The sequence below is a fragment of the Oncorhynchus masou genome, chromosome 15 (assembly GCF_036934945.1).
Source record: "Oncorhynchus masou masou isolate Uvic2021 chromosome 15, UVic_Omas_1.1, whole genome shotgun sequence".
NCBI classification, from domain to species: domain Eukaryota; kingdom Metazoa; phylum Chordata; class Actinopteri; order Salmoniformes; family Salmonidae; genus Oncorhynchus; species Oncorhynchus masou.
Window position 1 is genome coordinate 69,082,473 of NC_088226.1, and position 19,732 is coordinate 69,102,204.

General features: G+C 45.2%; 1 protein-coding gene across 3 annotated transcripts; it reads right to left on the reverse strand.

Moving 5' to 3' along the window:
• Positions 1 to 1,585: 1,585 nt before the first annotated feature.
• Positions 1,586 to 9,316, reverse strand: LOC135556733 (brain aromatase-like). 3 transcript variants are annotated; one of them, XM_064990144.1, is made up of 10 exons: positions 9,212 to 9,316; positions 7,911 to 8,060; positions 7,042 to 7,192; positions 6,671 to 6,825; positions 4,942 to 5,118; positions 3,893 to 4,007; positions 3,612 to 3,726; positions 3,349 to 3,511; positions 2,804 to 3,045; positions 1,586 to 2,555 (listed from the first exon to the last, which is right to left on the reverse strand). In XM_064990144.1, the coding sequence occupies exons 2-10, from the start codon at positions 8,017 to 8,019 to the stop codon at positions 2,316 to 2,318; spliced, it is 1,467 nt and encodes a 488-aa protein (XP_064846216.1). In that variant the 5' UTR covers positions 8,020 to 8,060; positions 9,212 to 9,316; the 3' UTR covers positions 1,586 to 2,315. The 3 variants fall into 3 exon arrangements, with proteins under 3 accessions (XP_064846216.1, XP_064846214.1, XP_064846213.1); XM_064990142.1 differs by having other exon boundaries at positions 7,911 to 8,040; positions 9,212 to 9,305; XM_064990141.1 differs by having other exon boundaries at positions 7,911 to 8,043; positions 9,212 to 9,305.
• Between the last annotated feature and the right edge of the window lie 10,416 nt (positions 9,317 to 19,732).

The following is a 19,732-nucleotide window of genomic DNA, read 5'->3' on the forward strand; positions in this document are numbered from 1 at the left end:
AGCGGCTGGTTGTGGTCAGTGGAGGCTGGTTGTGGTGCTTGGTTGTGGTCAGTGGTGGCTGGTTGTGGTCAGTGGAGGCTGGTTCTAGGTCAGTGGAGGCTGGTTGTGGTCAGTGGTAACTGGCCGGTTGTGGTCAGTAGCGGCTGGTTGTGGTCAGTGGAGGCTGGTTGTGGTGCCTGGTTGTGGTCAGTGGTGGCTGGTTGTGGTCAGTGGATGCTGGTTCTAGGTCAGTGGAGGCTGGTTGTGGTCAGTGGTAACTGGCCGGTTGTGGTCAGTGGTGACTGGTTGTGGTCAGTGGTGGCTGGTTGTGGTCAGTGGTGCCTGGTCGTGATCAGTGGTCAGTGGAGGCTGGTTGTGGTCAGTAGCGGCTGGTTGTGGTCAGTGGAGGCTGGTTGTGGTGCCTGGTTGTGGTCAGTGGAGGCTGGTTGTGGTCAGTGGTGGCTGGTTGTGGTCAGTGGATGCTGCTTGTGGTCATTGGAGTCTGGTTGTGGTCAGTGGAGGCTGGTTCTAGGTCAGTGGAGGCTGGTTGTGGTCAGTGGTAACTGGCCGGTTGTGGTCAGTGGTGACCGGTTGTGGTCAGTGGTGGCTGGTTGTGGTCAGTGGAGGCTGGTTGTGGTCAGTGGTAACTGGCCTGTTGTTGTGGTCAGTGGTGGCTGGTTGTGGTCAGTGGTGGCTGGTTGTGGTCAGTGGTGACCGGTTGTGGTCAGTGGTGCCTGGTTGTGATCAGTGGTCAGTGGAGGCTGGTTGTGGTCAGTGGAGGCTGGTTGTGGTCAGTGGAGGCTGGTTCTAGGTCAGTGGAGGCTGGTTGTGGTCAGTGGTAACTGGCCGGTTGTGGTCAGTAGCGGCTGGTTGTGGTCAGTGGAGGCTGGTTGTGGTGCTTGGTTGTGGTCAGTGGTGGCTGGTTGTGGTCAGTGGAGGCTGGTTCTAGGTCAGTGGAGGCTGGTTGTGGTCAGTGGTAACTGGCCGGTTGTGGTCAGTAGCGGCTGGTTGTGGTCAGTGGAGGCTGGTTGTGGTGCCTGGTTGTGGTCAGTGGTGGCTGGTTGTGGTCAGTGGATGCTGGTTCTAGGTCAGTGGAGGCTGGTTGTGGTCAGTGGTAACTGGCCGGTTGTGGTCAGTGGTGACTGGTTGTGGTCAGTGGTGGCTGGTTGTGGTCAGTGGAGGCTGGTTGTGGTCAGTGGTAACTGGCCTGTTGTGGTCAGTGGCGGCTGGTTGTGGTGGCTGGTTGTGGTCAGTGGCGGCTGGTTGTGGTCAGTGGTGGCTGGTTGTGGTCAGTGGTGGCTGGTTGTGGTGGCTGGTTGTGGTCAGTGGCGGCTGGTTGTGGTCAGTGGTGGCTGGTTGTGGTCAGTGGAGGCTGGTTGTGGTGGCTGGTTGTGGTCAGTGGTGACCAGTTGTGGTCAGTGGTGACCGGTTGTGGTCAGTGGAGGCTGGTTGTGGTCAGTGGTGGCTGATTGTGGTCAGTGGAGGCTGGTTGTGGTCAGTGGTGACCGTTTGTGGTCAGTGGTGGCTGGTTGTGGTCAGTGGAGGCTGATTGTGGTCAGTGGAGACTGATTGTGGTCAGTGGAGGCTGGGTGTGGTCAGTGGTGGCCGGTTGTAGTCAGTGGTGCCTGGTTGTGATCAGTGGTCAGAGGAGGCTGGTTGTGGTCAGTGGAGGCTGGTTGTGGTCAGTGGAGGCTGGTTCTAGGTCAGTGGAGGCTGGTTGTGGTCAGTGGTAACTGGCCGGTTGTGGTCAGTAGCGGCTGGTTGTGGTGGCTGGTTGTGGTCAGTGGAGACTGGTTGTTGTCAGTGGAGGCTGGTTGTTGTCAGTGGAGGCTGGTTGTTGTCAGTGGAGGCTGGTTGTGGTCAGTGGTGGCTGGTTGTTGTCAGTGGAGTCTGGTTGTGGTCAGTGGAGGCTGGTTGTGGTCAGTGGAGACTGGTTGTGGTCAGTGGAGGCTGGTTGTGGTCAGTGGTGGCTGGTGGCTGGTTGTGGTCAACAAGTTGCTGTGACAGGTTTTTGGATCAGGACAGGTTATATTGGTTGTAGGGGTCAGTAGTGGTTGTGGTCAGTAGTGGCTGTGGTCAGTATTGGTGGTTTGGTCAGTAGTGGTGGTTGTGGTCTGTAGTGGTGGTTGTGGTCTGTAGTGGTGGTGGTGGTCAGTAGTGGTTGTGGTCAGTAGTGGTTGTGGTTAGTAGTGGTGGTGGTCAGTAGTGGTGGTGGTCAGTAGTGGTGGTTGTGGTCTGTAGTGGTGGTTGTGGTCTGTAGTGGTGGTGGTGGTCAGTAGTGGTTGTGGTTAGTAGTGGTGGTGGTCAGTAGTGGTGGTGGTCAGTAGTGGATGTGGTTAGGTTATGGTCATCTGTCTTGGTATGAACCTCATTGCCAGACTGTGTTCATCCTCTACGGGTTGCTGTGACAGGTTGTTTGTCTGCCTGATGCTGCTCAGTGTGTTGCCATGACGAGGACACACCGTGTACCGCGACAACAGCGTCACCAGGACAGCCTTCATCATCATCATGGCAATGTGTTTTCCCACACAGGAGCGGGGACCACAGCCGAACGGCTGGAAGAAACGACTGGGCACCTGATGGAAAAAAAGGAGAGGTCAACCATAGCCTGGTACCAGATCGGTTTGTGCTGTCTTGCCAACTCCTACGGTCGTTATAATGTTTGGCATGAATCAATGGAGTTGGCAAGACGACAGAAACAGATCTGGAACCAGGTAAACCACATGCTACTTCTGAATAATTTCACAGACCTGTCCATCAATTATGACAACAGTTTGCAATGCAATGCTTTTAAGCAATTAGGACCACCCCAACTCTCACTTACAGTTTTATCAAAGTTTTCCAAGCTGAATTCGTTGGGTTTGGGGAAGAACTCAGTTTTGTGCATGAGCCCTATGTTGAGGATGATGTTGGTTCCCTTGGAAACCTTGGTCCCATCGATGACGTCATCTTCCAGCGCCTTCCTCATGGTGAAGTCTACCACAGGATGGAACCTCATGGACTCGTTGATAAAACTCTCCAGCACTCTGAAGTTCTGGAAGTCGGCTGTCATTACATCCTTCTCTCCTGTGGATAGAAGTGAACATGAGATTGTCAGCATGGTGTGCCTAAAATATAGAATTTGTCATCCGTGAGATATTTGTCTCAATTATTAGTCAAGGGTGGCTCAGAGAGTAAGAGTATGGTGCCAGCAAGATTGTGGGTCCCGCAGGGATCATTAACACATACTAAAAATAGATGCACTCACTGCACTGTAAGTTGCTGTCGCTTTGGATAAAATCATCTGCTATGTGGCATATATTATATATTATTAGAAATTCCACCTAACTGTTGAAACCCCCTTTATTTGAAAGGTGTGAGCATAGTCACCTATGAGAGTGCTGATCTCCTCTACAATCCTCATCTCCACCTCAGGGTTCTGCTTCAGCAGCATGAGCATGAAGAACAGACTGATGGACAGAGTGTCTGGGGCTGCTATCACCATCTCCAACACACACTGTCTCACGTCGTCTGCCGACAGCTCTCCATGGTTCTGGTCAACACACACACACACCGAGAGAGTATAAGATCGCAGGTTTCCCTTAGTGACACCCTATACAATGATATGATTTCAATTAATCAGCAGAACAGACCTGGGCGAAGATGAGTTCTGAGGTGAAGTCAATATCCTCATCCAGTTTTTCAGCATCACTGATAATTCTTCTTTTGGTTTCGATAAGGCTTTCCATCACGTCCTGTAGCTCCTTGCTAGAGACAAGACGTCAAAACACTTGATTAAACTACACACCTTCTACAAAACTACTACACACCATCATTTACGCAACCCCCCACCCCCACCCCCCCGACGAGTGACCATCACCAGTGACCATCACCAATCACCACATAGAGACTTTAAGTGCATGTGTGAACATACGCTGCTTGTTGATGCCTCTTGTACATCCATCCACATTTGAAGAAGATATCAGGCTTGATCAGAACCGTTTGCCAGGTGTCAAAGTAGTGTTGAATCTTCAATAGCAGCTCCTTCTCTGAGTTACATAAAGTACAAGGCACACAGTCAAAGCTTGGCATAATTCAATGTGTTAAGGATGTCCATTTACATTACATTGACAGTAGTGAGTCGTTTGGCAGACTCTTATCCAGAGCTACTTACAGTAGTGAGTCGTTTAACAGACTCTCTTATCCAGAGAGTTACAGTAGTGAGTCGTTTAGCAGACTCTTATCCAGAGAAAGTTACAGTAGTGAGTCGTTTAGCAGACTCTTATCCAGAGCTACTTACAGTAGTGAGTCGTTTAGCAGACTCTCTTATCCAGAGCTACTTACAGTAGTGAGTCATTTAGCAGACTCTTATCCAGAGCTACTTACAGTAGTGAGTCGTTTAACAGACTCTTATCCAGAGCTACTTACAGTAGTGAGTCATTTAGCAGACTCTTATCCAGAGAAAGTTACAGTAGTGAGTCGTTTTGCAGACTCTTATCCAGAGCTACTTACAGTAGTGAGTCATTTAGCAGACTCTTATCCAAAGCTACTTACAGTAGTGAGTCATTTAACAGACTCTTACCCAGGAGCTACTTACAGTAGTGAGTCATTTAACATACTCTCTTATCCTGAGCCACTAACAGTTAATGTATTCACCTTAAGATAGCCAGGTGAGACAACCACATATCACAGTCATAGTATGTACACTTTTCCTCAATAAAGTAGCTATCAGCAAAGTCAGAGCTAGTAAAGGTGAGGGGGGGATTGATGTGAGAAGGGGGGGGTGGTATTATTTAAGTTACTCTTTGAAGAGGTAGGGTTTCAGATGTTTCTGGAAGATGGGCAGGGACTCTGGTGTCCTAGCTTCAAGGGGAAGCTGAATCCAACATTGGGGTGCCAGGACAGAGAACAGACGTCCCCACATGCATGCAGGCACACCCACACAGACAAACCCCTCCCCCCCCCACACACCCTGCCACTGACCGTTGAGAGGCACCCTGAGGAACAGTTTGTTAGAAATGTCCACTACGATGCATCTCAACAGGTTGAGAACATCTACGTGTCCAGAGGGGTCAGTCATCTCCTGCAGACGCTCCAGGTGCCTGTCTGTTGCACTCACACAGATCCCTACTGTCCGCTGCAGACCAGGCCCTGTCAGAGCTGACACACACAACACCACGGATGGGCTCAATTCCATTTCAATTCAGACAATTCAGGAAGAATTCCATTGAGTGAATTGAAATCACCCTATACAATTAATAAAAATGGGCACCGGACTATTTACATGAAATAGTATCCGCAAAACACCAGTCTCAACGTCAACAGTGAAGAGGCGACTCCAGGATGCTGGCCTTCTAGGCAGAGTTGCAAAGAAAAAGCCATATCTCAGAATGGCCATTAAAAATAAAAGATTAAGATGGGCAAAAGAACACAGCCACTGGACAGAGTAACTGTCTAGAAGGCCAGCATCCTAGAGTCGCCTCTTCACGGTTGACGTTGAGACTGGACAGAGGAACTCTGCCTAGAAGGCCAGCATCCTGGAGTCGCCTCTTCACGGTTGACGTTGAGACTGGACAGAGGAACTGTCTAGAAGGCCAGCATCCTGGAGTTGCCTCTTCACTGTTGACATTGAGACTGGTGTTTTGTGGGTACTTTTTAATGAAGCTGCCAGTTGAGGACTTGTGAGGCTTCTGTTTCTCAAACTAGACACTCTAATGTACTTGTCCTTCTAATGCAGTTGTGCACTGGGGCCTCCCACTCCTCTTTCTATTCTGGTTAGTGCCAGTTTGCGCTGTTCTGTGATGGGAGTAGTACACAGCGTTGTACGAGATCTTCAGTTTCTTGGCAATTTCTCACACGGAAGCCTTCATTTTTCAGAACAAGAATAGACTGATGATTTTCTGAAGAAAGTTATTTGTTTTTTGCCATTTTGAGTCTGTAATCGAACCCACAAATGCTGATGCTCCAGATACTCAACTAGTCTAAAGAAGGACAGTTTTATTGCTTCTTTAATCAGAACAACAGTTTTCAGCTGTGCTAACATAATTGTAAAAGGGGTTTTCTATTGATAAATCAGCCTTTTAAAATTATAAACTTGGATTAGCTAACACAACATGTCATTGGACCACAGAAGTGATGGTTGCTGACAATGGGCCTCTGTACTCCTATGTAGATATTCCATTTTTTTTTTTTAAATCTGCTTTTTCCAGCTACAATAGTAAATTACAACATTAACAATGTCTACACTGTATTTCTGATCAATTTGATGTTATGTTAATAGACAAAAAAATTGCTTTTCTTTAAAAAACAAGGACATTTCTAATTGACCCCAAACATTTGAACGGTAGAGTATCGACTAACCTGTACCACCACACATTAACTCTGTACCGGTACACCCTGTATATAGCCTCATTATTGTTATTTTATTATGATACTTTGTATTATTTTTTACTTAAGAAAATATTTACCAAATAAACTAAACTCTTTCTTGAACTGCATTGTTGGTTAAGGGCTTGTAAGTAAGTATTTCACGGTAAGGTCTGTTGTATTCAGCGCATACGACAAATACAATATGATTTGATTTTAAATGGAATTGATCCCAACCCTGCATCAGACCAGAACATAAATTAATTTGACATCTAGTAAGAGTGAGTCAAATGTTAGTGAGTTAGATAATCGTGTAATAAATAAACTTCAAGACTCTGTCATATACCTTTCGCAAAATATGTCCTCATTTTTTTCCAGAGTGGGATGTCACTGTTGAAGATGATACCTCTCCCGTCCATCCCGATACACTGCAGTCCTCGTTTACTGGCGAACCGGGCTGTGTAGTGGGCACTCTTCAGGACATGGTAGACAGCAGAGGACCTGCAGCAAGAGTGAGAGACCAAGAGTGTCATAAATAGAGAGTCTCAAACGAGTAGTGCTGATCTTGGATCCGTTTTTACTTTTTCAATGATAATGAACGGACATGGGAGGTCGAGGATCTTAGATCTACTCTGAGACGCTTGATGAATATCACCCCCTACCCCCACCAAACTGAATGAGTGGAGTATTTTCCAATTCCATTTCAACAGAACTTACTTGCTAAGAATGAGAGTCTCTTCTCCGTTGATCCAGACCCGAACCATACTCCCATATCTCTTGTTGTAGTAGTTACAGGCTGTTCCTATCCCACTCCAGATGAACCTAGAGTAGGACAGGATTGGACCCAGACCAGCCCAGAAGAAAGGACCTGCCATAGAGGCACGTACAGTAGAGACGCAGGTTAGTACAGGACTGGACCCAGACCAGCCCAGAAGAAAGGACCTGCCATAGAGGCACGTACAGTAGAGACGCAGGTTAGTACAGGATTGGACCCAGACAGGATTGGACCCAGACCAGCCCCCAGAAGAAAGGACCTGCCATAGAGGCACGTACAGTAGAGACGCAGGTTAGTACAGGACTGGACCCAGACCAGCCCAGAAGAAAGGACCTGCCACAGAGGCACGTACAGTAGAGACGCAGGTTAGTACAGGACTGGACCCAGACCAGCCCAGAAGAAAGGACCTGCCATAGAGGCACGTACAGTAGAGACGCAGGTTAGTACAGGATTGGACCCAGACCAGCCCAGAAGAAAGGACCTGCCATAGAGGCACGTACAGTAGAGACGCAGGTTAGTACAGGATTGCTACTTGCCATCGTTTCACAGTAATAACCGTTATATTAGATGAATAGCCAATGTCATTCTAGTGAACTATTGGCTATCAACTTTTATATGAGATAGTAGAGATACAATTCCAAAATCGATTAAACCTCAAAAGGTTTCATCTTCGATCAAACCAAAAAAAAATACACTATGACAATTCATATTACACGGTAGTGATAGTTGTTAGACGAAGAGAGAGTGGCTGTGTGTCGTCTTCCCCCCCCCGTAGACACATTCACACCTCATTCATACATATTGGTCTTACCTGGTATGTGTGAGGCGTTAGTGAGGCACCAGGCCGTGATGAGCAGGAGACAGAGCAGCAGCAGCAGGACTCCAGACACGCTAGTGTCATCCACTATACTGGTGGCCATTACGGTGAGGAGGTCTGGAGGCTGCTGTGTTATGATGACAGCTGGAGCAGTCTGCTATTTATTACTCTCCTTCCAAGTTTTATCTCCCCCCCCCCCCCAGGGAAAAAGGTCTTCTGACTTACTTCAAGGAGACTACCTGGTTAAATATTTTAAAAAGTAAAAACATGTCCCACTGATTATAGAGTAGACCTGGTCTCTCAAGTATGACTGTAGGTCTTTCATTTTTGATGGAAACAGGCTCATTTAACCTTCAAAAGAAAGCGAACAACCGTATAATTCATCATCTGAAGAAACAAATAACATCTGCTAACCATGTGTGTATGTGACAAATAAAACATTTGATTTGATTTGCACCTCACCGAAGTAGTTGTTGCTTATCTATTGGGACAGCCGAAGAAAAAAGGCTTCTAAGAGCTTACGGTATATGTATTGAATCACCCTGTATTTCCAGAACCAAATTACACCCAATGTCGTGGACACTTTTTACATTTTTTTTTTTTTACCAGAACCCTATAGGTCCTGGTTAAAAGTAGTGCACTAAATAGGGAATAGGGTGCTATAGGTCCTGGTTAAAAGTAGTGCACTAAATAGGGAATAGGGTGCCATTCGGAACGTAGACAGCCTTAAACTCCGTGACAACCCTTTGCTCTCTTTTCATCCCCTTTTAAATATTTCTCCTGTCCTTGTCCTATGGGGTTGGTACAACATGTGAACACGGTAACCATAACACAACCAACGAAAGCTTTTTAAGTTGACCAGTTGTACTATTTGCATGTACAGTTCCAGATGTCTTGCCAAGGCTGGAGTTTAGTAAATTAGACATCAAAGATATTAGAACCTTCTGAAACCAGAGGGGAAGGCTGAGTTGTCTGTCATTTTATCAGAATGTACTAATGCTGTTGTTTCTTTATCTATCGGAGAAACTGGGTCATCTTTGTTCTCGTCATCGTCCCCTCTAGAAGACACGGTTTGTTTGCTGTAACATTGTATAATACAGATTTTTTGTTTTATGTTTAAAATTGTACAAATTTCAACGATATTCTGTTATAGGCCTCTTTTCAAGAATATCCCTCTTGACACGTCTTGTTCCTCAGAGAGAAAACAATTCCCTCTGGTTAATTAGAAACATACAGACAAAAAGTTCCACCATATTTATAAAATTGTCATTATGTAGGAAAAGGATAATACCCACCGCTCTCATCCTGGACTGCCCCAGAGTAGTCTGCCGCTAGCCTGGCTACAGTTTGTGTCCGTCTCCTGTGTAGCCACTCCTGTGTCCTTGTTTCTGCTCCTGGTTGGTTTTAAAGATGATCAGTATTCTTTTATCTGATAAATCACAGGCATCCAAGCTGTTGAATATCAACTTACCGGTTGCTTGGTTACACTACCAATTTAGGCCCTCGAGTGCCGTTAAATGCATGAACCTCTCACCAAAAAGACTGCCAAAGCAAAACAATAGAGCTATAGTGAAGGGCCTGGCTACCTTTTAACTGGAAAAGTATACCCCAAAATGAACACACAAAAAAAAGACTTAATGTTGGAGATTATAGAGTAGACCTGGTCTCTCAAGTATGACCGTAGGTCTTTCATTTTGATGGAAACAGGCTCACTTAACCTTCAAAAGAAAGCGAACCACCATATAATTCATCAACTGAAGAAAGAAATAAATTAAACAGGTCAGACTGACCCAGCTAATTTGAGGATAACAATAGGGCTTTTATCCAGCAAATTTACAACAGAATACATGTTAATGCATTTGCCCCTGTCTGTCAATAAGTTGGAGAAGGGAAAGACCTAGTCAGTTATACAACTGAATGCGTCTTGTGCATTTAACCCAAACCCCGTGGGTTAGAAAGGTGCAGGGGGGGTGTCTTTCAGCACCCAGAGAACAGTGGGTTAACTACAGAACTACAGATTTTTACCTTGTCAGCTCAGGGATTTGATCCAGCAACCTTTCGGTTACAGGCCCACCGCTCTAACCACTAGGCTACCTGCTGCCCTTAGATGTTGATAGATACTCAGCGGTGATATACAAGCTATATACAGCAGGGCACAGAGACAGTCAATTGAAAGTAAAACAACAGTTAAACAGAGAGCGAGAGAGACAGAGAAATCCATGTAGTCTAACCTGCAGGGTCATTCCAGTTCACTCCCTCTGAATGCCTGATTCTGTCACTGATTAAGACATGGTCTTAATGATGCTGGAGGCTTTTGTGTCATGGCCAGGCATGGCACAATGGTGGAGAGGGAAAAGGTATTTGGCATCATCCTGGTTGCCATAGAGACTAGGCATCAACTTAGAGAGGGCTTCTTGAGAGAATACACTTAAGAATGTTCCTATAGTTCTTGGCCCGTATTCACAAAGCTTCTCAAAGGTAGGAGTGCTGATATAATCGTATTTAATATAATCTGAGGCTAAATTGATCATATCACATATCATATTTTGTGATATAACAAAATAGAACTTCTACAATCCAGTCAGGATAACCAAATTGCTTCAGAAGATGGTCATTTTTTTCACAACTTGTTTCTATTACTTTCTAGCATGTCAAGCTAACTTACAGAGTAGCTATAGCTAACTAGCCAGCTAGCTTTCTAGCCGTTCACCTTACATTGTTTAGCTTAGTAGCGAGCTGGTTGATGTTTTCCTTTGGTAACCAGAGCAGATGAAATCAACATTCACCTCCACAATTGCTGTTTACATTGATATCCATGCTGAATGAAGGAGTTATGGGACCTCATTGGCACCCTTAACTTTTTTCACTTAATTTAAGAGGGAAATTCACATCAAAATGCTTTGTGCAACTGACTTAGAGTTAAGGAAACTTTAAGGGAAAAGACAAGAGGAAAATGAACTTACAGTGTTTTATGCAACCTCAGCCATGATCCCGCATTGATGTCACTTTTTAAATCCACTTCAATCCGTGTTGATGAAGGGGAGGAGACATGTTAAAGAAGGATTTTTAAGCCTTGAGAAAATTGAGACATGGATTGTGGTGGGGGGGGGGGGGGGGGGGGGCATTCAGAGGGTGAATGGACAAGACAAAAGATTTAAGTGCTTTTGAACGGGGTATGGTAGTAGGTGCCAGGTGCACTGTTTTTTTTTCACGGTCAACAGTTTCCTGTGTGTATCAAGAATGGTCAACCACCCAAAGGACATCCAAACAACTTGACACAGCTGTGGGAAGCATTGGAGTCAACATGGGACAGTATTCCTGGGGAACGCTTTCGACAACAGCGTCCATGCCCTGACAAATTGAGGCTGTTCAGAGGGCAAAAAAGCGGGTGGGTGCAAGTCAATATTAGGAAGGTGTTCCTAATGTTTTGTACTTTCAGTGTAGCATACTAGACATCACAAATCATCTAAAAACACTGAGAAGGTGTTCAAATACAGCAAACACGTGTTCCAACCATTACTATTAGCCATCCTTCCATCAGCAGCCTCCACTGATATATATGTATATATATATACCAGTCAAAAGTTTGGACACAACTACTCATTCAAGGGGTTTTCTTTATTTTATAATATTTTCTACATTGTAGAATAATAGTGAAGACATCAAAACTATGAAATAACACACATGGAATCATGTAGTAACCAAAAAAGTGTTAAAGAAATCATCATATATTTTATATTTGAGATTCTTCAAAGAAGCCACTCTTTGCCTTGATGACAGCTTTGCACACTCTTGGCATTCTCTCAACCAGCTTCATGGGGTAGTCACCTGGAATGCATTTAAATGAACAGGTGTGTGTAACGCTCGAAGAGTGATGGGAGTCAGAAGCCGAGAGCAGAGGAAACGCTTTATTCTCCGTACAGTAACAGCGCACAAACGGGTGACGCCGAAACACAGGCGTAAAACACTCCAACAATGTACTAACGGGTACATACGCTGTACAGCGACAATCCCAACAAAAACCAGGAACACTCCTTGACAAAACAGCAAACAAGCCCGCACGAACACAGGCGGGCTAATTGAACTTAAATAATCCCAACCCAAAAAACCCAACAAGGAACAGGTGAAACCAATTAGACAGAACCAAACGAAAAGGGGGAAAAGGGATCGGTAGCAGCTAGTAGACCGGCGACGATGACCGCCGAGCGCCACCCGAACAGGAAGGGGAGCCACCTTCGGTGATATTTGTGACAGTGTGCCCTTGTTAAAAGTTAAACAGTGGAATTCCTTCCCTTTTTAATGGGTTTAAGCAAATCAGTTGTGACCAGGTAGGGGTGGTATACAGAAGACAGCCCTATTTGGTAAAAGACCAAGTAAATATTATGGCAAGAACAGCTCAAATAAGCAAAGGAAAAACGAAGGTCCATCATTACTTTAAGACATGAAGGTCAGTCAATACAAAACATTTCAAGAACTTTGAAAGTTTAATCAAGTGCAGTTGCAAAAACCATCAAGCCCTATGATGAAATTGGCTCTCATGAGAACCACCACAGGAAAGGAAGACCCAGAGTTACCTCTGCTGCAGAGGATAAGTTCATTAGAGTTACCAGCCTCAGAATTTGCAGCCCAAATAAATGCTTCACAGAGTTCAAGTAACAGACACATCTCAACATAAACTGTTCAGAGGAGACTGTGTGAATCATGCCTTCATGGTCGAATAGCTGCAAAGAAACCATTACTAAAGGACATCAATAATAAGAAGAGACTTGCTTCGGCCAAGAAACACAAGCAAGGGACATTAGACTGCTGTGTGCTTTGCTGGTGACACTGTCTGTGATTCATTTAGAATTCAAGGCACACTTAACCAGCATGGCTACCACAGCATTCTCCAGCAATACGCCATCCCAACTGGTTTTCACTTAGTGGGATCATTTGTTTTTCAACAGGACAACGAACCAACACACCTCCAGGCTGTGTAAAGGCTATTTGACCAAGAAGGAGAGTGATGGAGTGCTGCATCAGATGACCTGGCCTCCACAATCACCCAATCTAAACCCAATTGATCTGGATAAGAGCGTCTGCTAAATGACTTAAATGTAAATATGGTTTGGGATGAGTTGGACCACAGAGTGAAGGAAAAGCCGCCAACAAGTGCTCAGCATATGTGGGAACTCCTTCAAGACTGTTGGAAAAGCATTCCAGGTAAAGCTGGTTGAGAGAATGCAATGAGTGTGCAAATCTGTCATCAAGGCAAAGGGTGGCTACTTTGAAGAATCTAAAATCTAAAATATATTCTGACACTTTTTTGGGGTTACTCCATGATTACATGTGTGTTATTTCACAGTTTTGATGTCTTTACTATTATTCTATGGTGTAGAACATAGTAAAAATGAAGAAAACCCCTTGAATGAGTAGGTCTGTCCAAACTTTTGACTGGTACTGTACATACAGTATCTTCGGAAAGTATTCAGACCACTGAGTTTTTCACATTTTGTTAGGTTACAGCCTTTTCTAAAATTGATTAAATCGTTTTCTTTCCTCATCAATCTACACACAATACCCTATAATGACAAAGCAAAAACAGAATTTTGGACATTTTTGCTGATTTATTACCAAATAACCCTTGAAATATTACATTTACATAAGTATTCAGACCCTTTACTCAGTACTTTGTTGAAGTACATTTAGCAACGATTACAGCCTCCAGTCTTCTTGGGTAGGACGCTACAAGCTTGGCACACCTGTATTTGTGGAGTTTCCCCCGTTCTTCTCTGCAGATCCTCTCAAGTTCTGTCAGGTTGGATGGGGAGCGTCGCTGCACAGCTATTTACAGGTCTCAACAGAGATTATCGATCGGGTTCAAGTCCAGACTCTGGCTGGGCCACACAAGGACACTCAGAGACTTGTCCCGAAGCCACTCCTGCGTTGTCTTGGCTGTGTGCTTAGGGTCATTGTCCCATTGGAAGGTGAACCTTCACAACAGTTTGAGGTCCTAATCTCCCTGGAGCAGGTTTTCATCAAATATCTCTCTGTACTTTGCTCAATCTTGGTTTCGTCAGACCAGAGAATCTTGTTTCTCATGGTCTGAAACTCCAAGAGCGCTGTCATGTGCCTTTTACTGAGGATTGGCTTTCAATTTGTTGTGGTGTATATGGGTATATAACAAAGTATTGAGATAAACTTTTGTTCATGACCAAATACTTATTTTCCACCATAATTTGCAAATAAATTCATTAAAAATCCTACAATGTGATTTTCTGGATTCTTTTTCTCATTTTGTCTGTCATAGTTGAAGTGTACCTATGATGAAAATTACAGGCCTCTCTCATCTTTTTAAGTGGGAGAACTTGCACAATTGGTGGCTGACTAAATAGTTTTTTGCCCCACTGTATGTAAACATTATTAAAGTGACTAGTGTTCAATGACTCTATGCAAATAGGTCAGCAGTCTCTAAGGTGCAGGGTAGAGTACTGTGTGGTAGCTGTTCAGTAACAGTGACTAAGGTTCATGGTAGAGTACCGTGTGGTAGCCGTCTAGTAACAGTGACTAATGTTCAGGGCAGGGTACTGGGTGGTAGCTGGTCAGTAACAGTGACTAAGGTTCATGGCAGGGTACTGGGTGATAGTAGGCGAGTAACAGTGACTAAGGTTCAGGGTAGAGTACCGTGTGGTAGCTGGTCAGTAACAATGACTAAGGTTCAGGGCAGGGTACTGAGTGGTAGCTGGTCAGTAACAGTGACTAAGGTTCATGGCAGGGTACAGGGTGATAGCAGGCTAGTAACAGTGACTAAGGTTCATGGCAGGGTACAGGGTGGTCAGTAACAGTGACTAAGGTTCATGGCAGGGTACAGGGTGGTCAGTAACAGTGACTAAGGTTCAGGGCAGGGTACTGAGTGGTAGCTGGTCAGTAACAGTGACTAAGGTTCATGGCAGGGTACAGGGTGATAGCAGGCTAGTAACAGTGACTAAGGTTCAGGGCAGGGTACTGGGTGGTAGCTGTTCAGTAACAGTGACTAAGGTTCAGGGTAGAGTACCGTGTGGTAGCAGACTAGTAACAGTGACTAAGGTACATGGCAGGGTACTGGGTGGTAGCTGGTCAGTAACAGTGACTAAGGTTCATGGCAGGGTACTGGGTGGTAGCTGGTCAGTAACAGTGACTAAGGTTCATGGCAGGGTACTGGGTGGTAGCTGGTCAGTAACAGTGACTAAGGTACATGGCAGGGTACTGGGTGATAGCAGGCTAGTAACAGTGACTAAGGTTCAGGGCAGGGTACTGGGTGGTAGCTGGTCAGTAACAGTGACTAAGGTTCATGGCAGGGTACTGGGTGGTAGCTGGTCAGTAACAGTGACTAAGGTTCATGGCAGGGTACTGGGTGGTAGCAGACTAGTAACAGTGACTAAGGTTCAGGGCAGGGTACTGGGTGATAGCAGACTAGTAACAGTGACTACGGTTCAGGGCAGGGTACAGGGTGATAGCAGACTAGTAACAGTGACTACGGTTCATGGCAGGGTACAGGGTGATAGCAGACTAGTAACAGTGACTACGGTTCAGGGCAGGGTACTGGGTGGTAGCAGACTAGTAACAGTGACTAAGGTTCATGGCAGGGTACTGGGTGATAGCAGACTAGTAACAGTGACTACGGTTCAGGGCAGGGCAGATGGGCAGATGCCGGCTAGCGGTGACTGTTTAACTATCTGATGGCCTAGAGATAGAATCTGTTTATCAGTCCTAGCTTTAAAGAGTCCCTGCCACATATGTCTCATGTCTGAGCCATTGAATTGCAACTTTACTTTGTCCTTGTACTGTCGTTATGCCTCTTTGATTGCCTTGGGGAGGTCACAAAGGGTCTGTTTGTACACGGCCATGTTCCTAGTCACCTTGCCGTGGTTTAAATTTATTTATTTTTTACCTTTATTTAACCAGGCAAGTCAGTTAAGAACAAATTCTTATTTTCAATGACGGCCTGGGAACAGTGGGTTAACTGCCTGTTCAGGGGCAGAACGACAGATTTGTACCTTGTCAGCTCGGGGGTTTGAACTCGCAACCTTCCGGTTACTAGTCCAACGCTCTAACCACTAGGCTACACTGCCGCCCCAAATGCGGTGGTTCGTGCTTTCAGTTTTGCGCGAATGTGGCTGCTTTTTTGAATTTGGATAAGTTCGAATCATCACAGTGGGGACAACATCCTCTATGCACTTCCTGTTGAACCCAGTCACAGAGTCAGTGTTTGCGTCGATACTATTCTCAGAGGCGAACCCGGAACATTTCTCAGTTGTGATCAAAACAATTTGGAAGCATAGATTCCAATTGGTCAGAACAACGTTGAACAGTCCTTACCACGGGTGCTTCCTGTTTTAAGTTTCAGCCTATAGGTGTAGAGGAGCGGAATATAGGCGTGATCTGATTTGCCAAAGGGAGGGCGGGGTCGGTCCTTGTAGCCATCCGGGAAGGAAGAGAAGCAATGATCCAGAGTCCATGATGCACGTGTAGCACAGGAGATGTGTTGATAGAATTTTGGGAGCGTTTTCCTCAGATTTCCTTTATTTAAGTCCCCAGCTACAATAAATACTGCCTCAGGATATGCGATTTCCAGTTTCCACATAGTCCAGTGTTGTTCCTTGAGAGCCATCGCTGTGTTGACTTGAGGGACGGACGGGGACGGACGGGGGGGGGTCATGGATTGAGTATAGGATTTTCTCATGTGTGTAGATCATCTATGTCCAACTGTGAATGCAAATGAAAAGGATAGGAGATCAGGAAATTTCAAATTAATTACCAAACTTCCAGTTATTATAGAGTTGTCCAGCCTATAAAAATGTCCGGGCCTATGCCAAGAGTAATCTCAATCCAAATTGCACTATGGGAAGTTCCATTCACAGCCGGAGCCTTTTTCTAAACGGCATGTCATGGGGAAACTATGTGCAGTGGTGCTCAATGACACCCTATTTCATAAATAGCGCACTACTTTTGATCAGGGTCCATAGGGCTCATGGTCAAAAGTAGTGCCCTATTTATATATAAAAATATAAAAATATATCCCATTTAGCAGACGCTTTTGTCCAAAGCGACTTACAAGTCGGCTGGGGCCACTACTTTTGCATATGGGTGGCCCCAGTGGGAGTTGGGTGTCATTTGGGACTCATTCAGTGGCTTGGTTCTCTCTTCCATACTCATATCCTATCCCCTGGGCCTTGGCTCAACTCCAGAGGGACCTACTTGGCTGAAGAAATGTAAAGTGACTCAGGAAATTAAAGTCAAACCACTAATTGGATTTAGATTAAAAGCTCAATGAAAAAAAGACAAAATTTCCCTTACGTTGATTACTTTTTGCAAATCTAATCAGTGTTCCACATTGATTCAACGTCCATGTGTTAGATTTTTGGGGTTGAAATGATGTGGAAACAACTATGATTCAACTTCATCACATAGATTTTTGGGGTTGAAATGATGTGGAAATAACATTGATTCAACGTCATCACATAGATTTTTGGGGTTGAAATGACGTGGAAACAACATTGATTCAACCAGTTTTTGCCGAGTGGGAACTGATTAACCTTAGAAAGTGAACTAAAGCTAATGGTTAAGTTGTTATTGTAATTTGATCCCACTTTTCCTCTTTTCTTTCTGTCTTTTAGATCAAGTTCCTGTTGGATCAACAGTATGTAACTGAACAAAAGGAATTGGGTCCTGTTGGATCAACAGTATGTAACAGAACAAAATGAATTTGGTCCTGTTGTATCTACAGAATGTAACAGAACAAAAGTTTATTTCTCATTGGACAGTTGGTGTTAAAAAATAAAAATATTCACATCGCTCCAGAAATACATTTCCCTATTTTCATCAGATACCTTATCCAACATTTCACAAATTCCATCAAAATATTTAACATCAGCACTAGGTGCCTATAGCAGAAACCAACTAGTATTGGTTTCGAATGTGGTCAATGCACCTATACCCATAGTGCCTCTCATCCATTCAGCATGAAGTCCTTACATTGTTTAGCTGGAGTATGACTCTGGATGTAAACTGCAACTCCACCCTCCATATCTATTTCTGTCCCTCCTGAACAAATTATATCCATGTATAGAGATCTCAGCATCGTCAAAAGTAGAGTCCAAGCGAGTCTCTGATATTGCCAATACATGTATATTGTTTGACTGCACTAGACAGCATATGTCATGTATTTTGTTCCTTAAACTGCATATTATTCAAGTGAGTAATGAACACACCTTTCTTAGGTAACTATAAGTTTTTATATATCCAAACATGAATCGGAAGTTGTAATCTGAGAGAGACAGACTCAGGCTGTGTGTGTGTGTGGGGGGGGGGACTGGGGGACTTGTGTCTGTCGCTCCTCCGAACTCCTTGGGAGGGACAGTGAACAATCAGTTTGTCATACCTCAGATATACTATGTCACCTCGTTCTCTTGTTGCCTTCGTGGCTGGTATTAGTTCCTTTCTTCTTTGACGGACTGAATCCTCATTGATGAAGATGAAAGACCCTTTTAAGGCGATTGGATTTTTCAAGGACTGCAAGCTTATCCTTGAACCTGAAGAATTTCACTACAATTGGCCCGGGTCTGGTTCCATTGGCACCACTATTGGCACCCCCATTGGCACCACTATTGGCACCACTATTGGCACCACTAGTGCCCCCTGGTTTCCCAGACCGGTGAGAACATTCCAGCTCAACCTGTCGATCCAATTGTAGCTCCTCAGCAAACAGCTTTCGAACTTTGTCCTCTGATTCAGCACATGTCTCACTATTGGCTCTCCTGGATGCCATCTATTACAAGATGATTTCTCATTGATTCTCCATCCAGGTAATCAGTCTTCCCAGACATGTTCAGTAGGCCCTCCCTGACTGTGGTGACCTAGTTCTGTAGGCCCTCCCTGACTGTGGTGACCTTGTTCAGTAGTCCCTCCCTGACTGTGGTGACCTTGTTCAGTAGGCCCTCCCTGACTGTGGTGACCTTGTTCAGTAGGCCCTCCCTGACTGTGGTGACCTTGTTCTGTAGGCCCTCCCTGACTGTGGTGACCTAGTTCTGTAGGCCCTCCCTGACTGTGGTGACCTAGTTCTGTAGGCCCTCCCTGACTGTGGTGACCTTGTTCTGTAGGCCCTCCCTGACTGTGGTGACCTTGTTCAGTAGTCCCTCCCTGACTGTGGTGACCTTGTTCTGTAGGCCCTCCCTGACTGTGGTGACCTTGTTCTGTAGGCCCTCCCTGACTGTGGTGACCTTGTTTAGTAGTCCCTCCCTGACTGTGGTGACCTAGTTCTCACGAGCACCCTCCCCCCAGCAGAAAATATTGAAGTGTATATTTAAAGGTGTTTCATGCCATTTCAAACAATGCATCTAAATTGTAGTTCTATTCTATCCATATTTTCATTTCATACCCAGGCCATGACTGTGTTCTATTCTATCCATATTTTCATTTCATACCCAGTGACCTTGTTCAGTAGGCCCTCCCTGACTGTGGTGACCTTGTTCTGTAGGCCATCCCTGACTGTGATGACCTTGTTTAGTAGTATTCCAGCGAGGATGGTGCTCATCACCTTCTGGAAGCTGCTGGGGGCGGAGCTAAGTCCAAAAAGGATGTGAGGTCTCTGCTGGCTGGGTGGAGGGGCACCTGAAGATAACCCTGACGCAGGTCGAGCTTCGTGGAGACTGTGGGGCCATGAAATTGTGAGGTCAGCTCCTCGACTGTAGGCAAGGGGGACTTATCTGGGACAACAGCCTTGTTCACGGCACAGAGATCCACACAGGTCTGGATTCCACCAGACTTTTTCGGTTGCGATGAACAAGTTTGTAATTCAG

Bases quoted from the DNA above. Each gene is read 5' to 3' on its own strand.
- LOC135556733 (XM_064990141.1), bottom strand. The intron at 7,193-7,910 runs GTAAGACCAATA...CCTCTATGGCAG, and splicing joins TAACGCCTCACACATACCAG to GTCCTTTCTTCTGGGCTGGT. The intron at 4,008-4,941 runs GTCAGTGGCAGG...TATGTAACTCAG, and splicing joins CCTCAGGGTGCCTCTCAACG to AGAAGGAGCTGCTATTGAAG.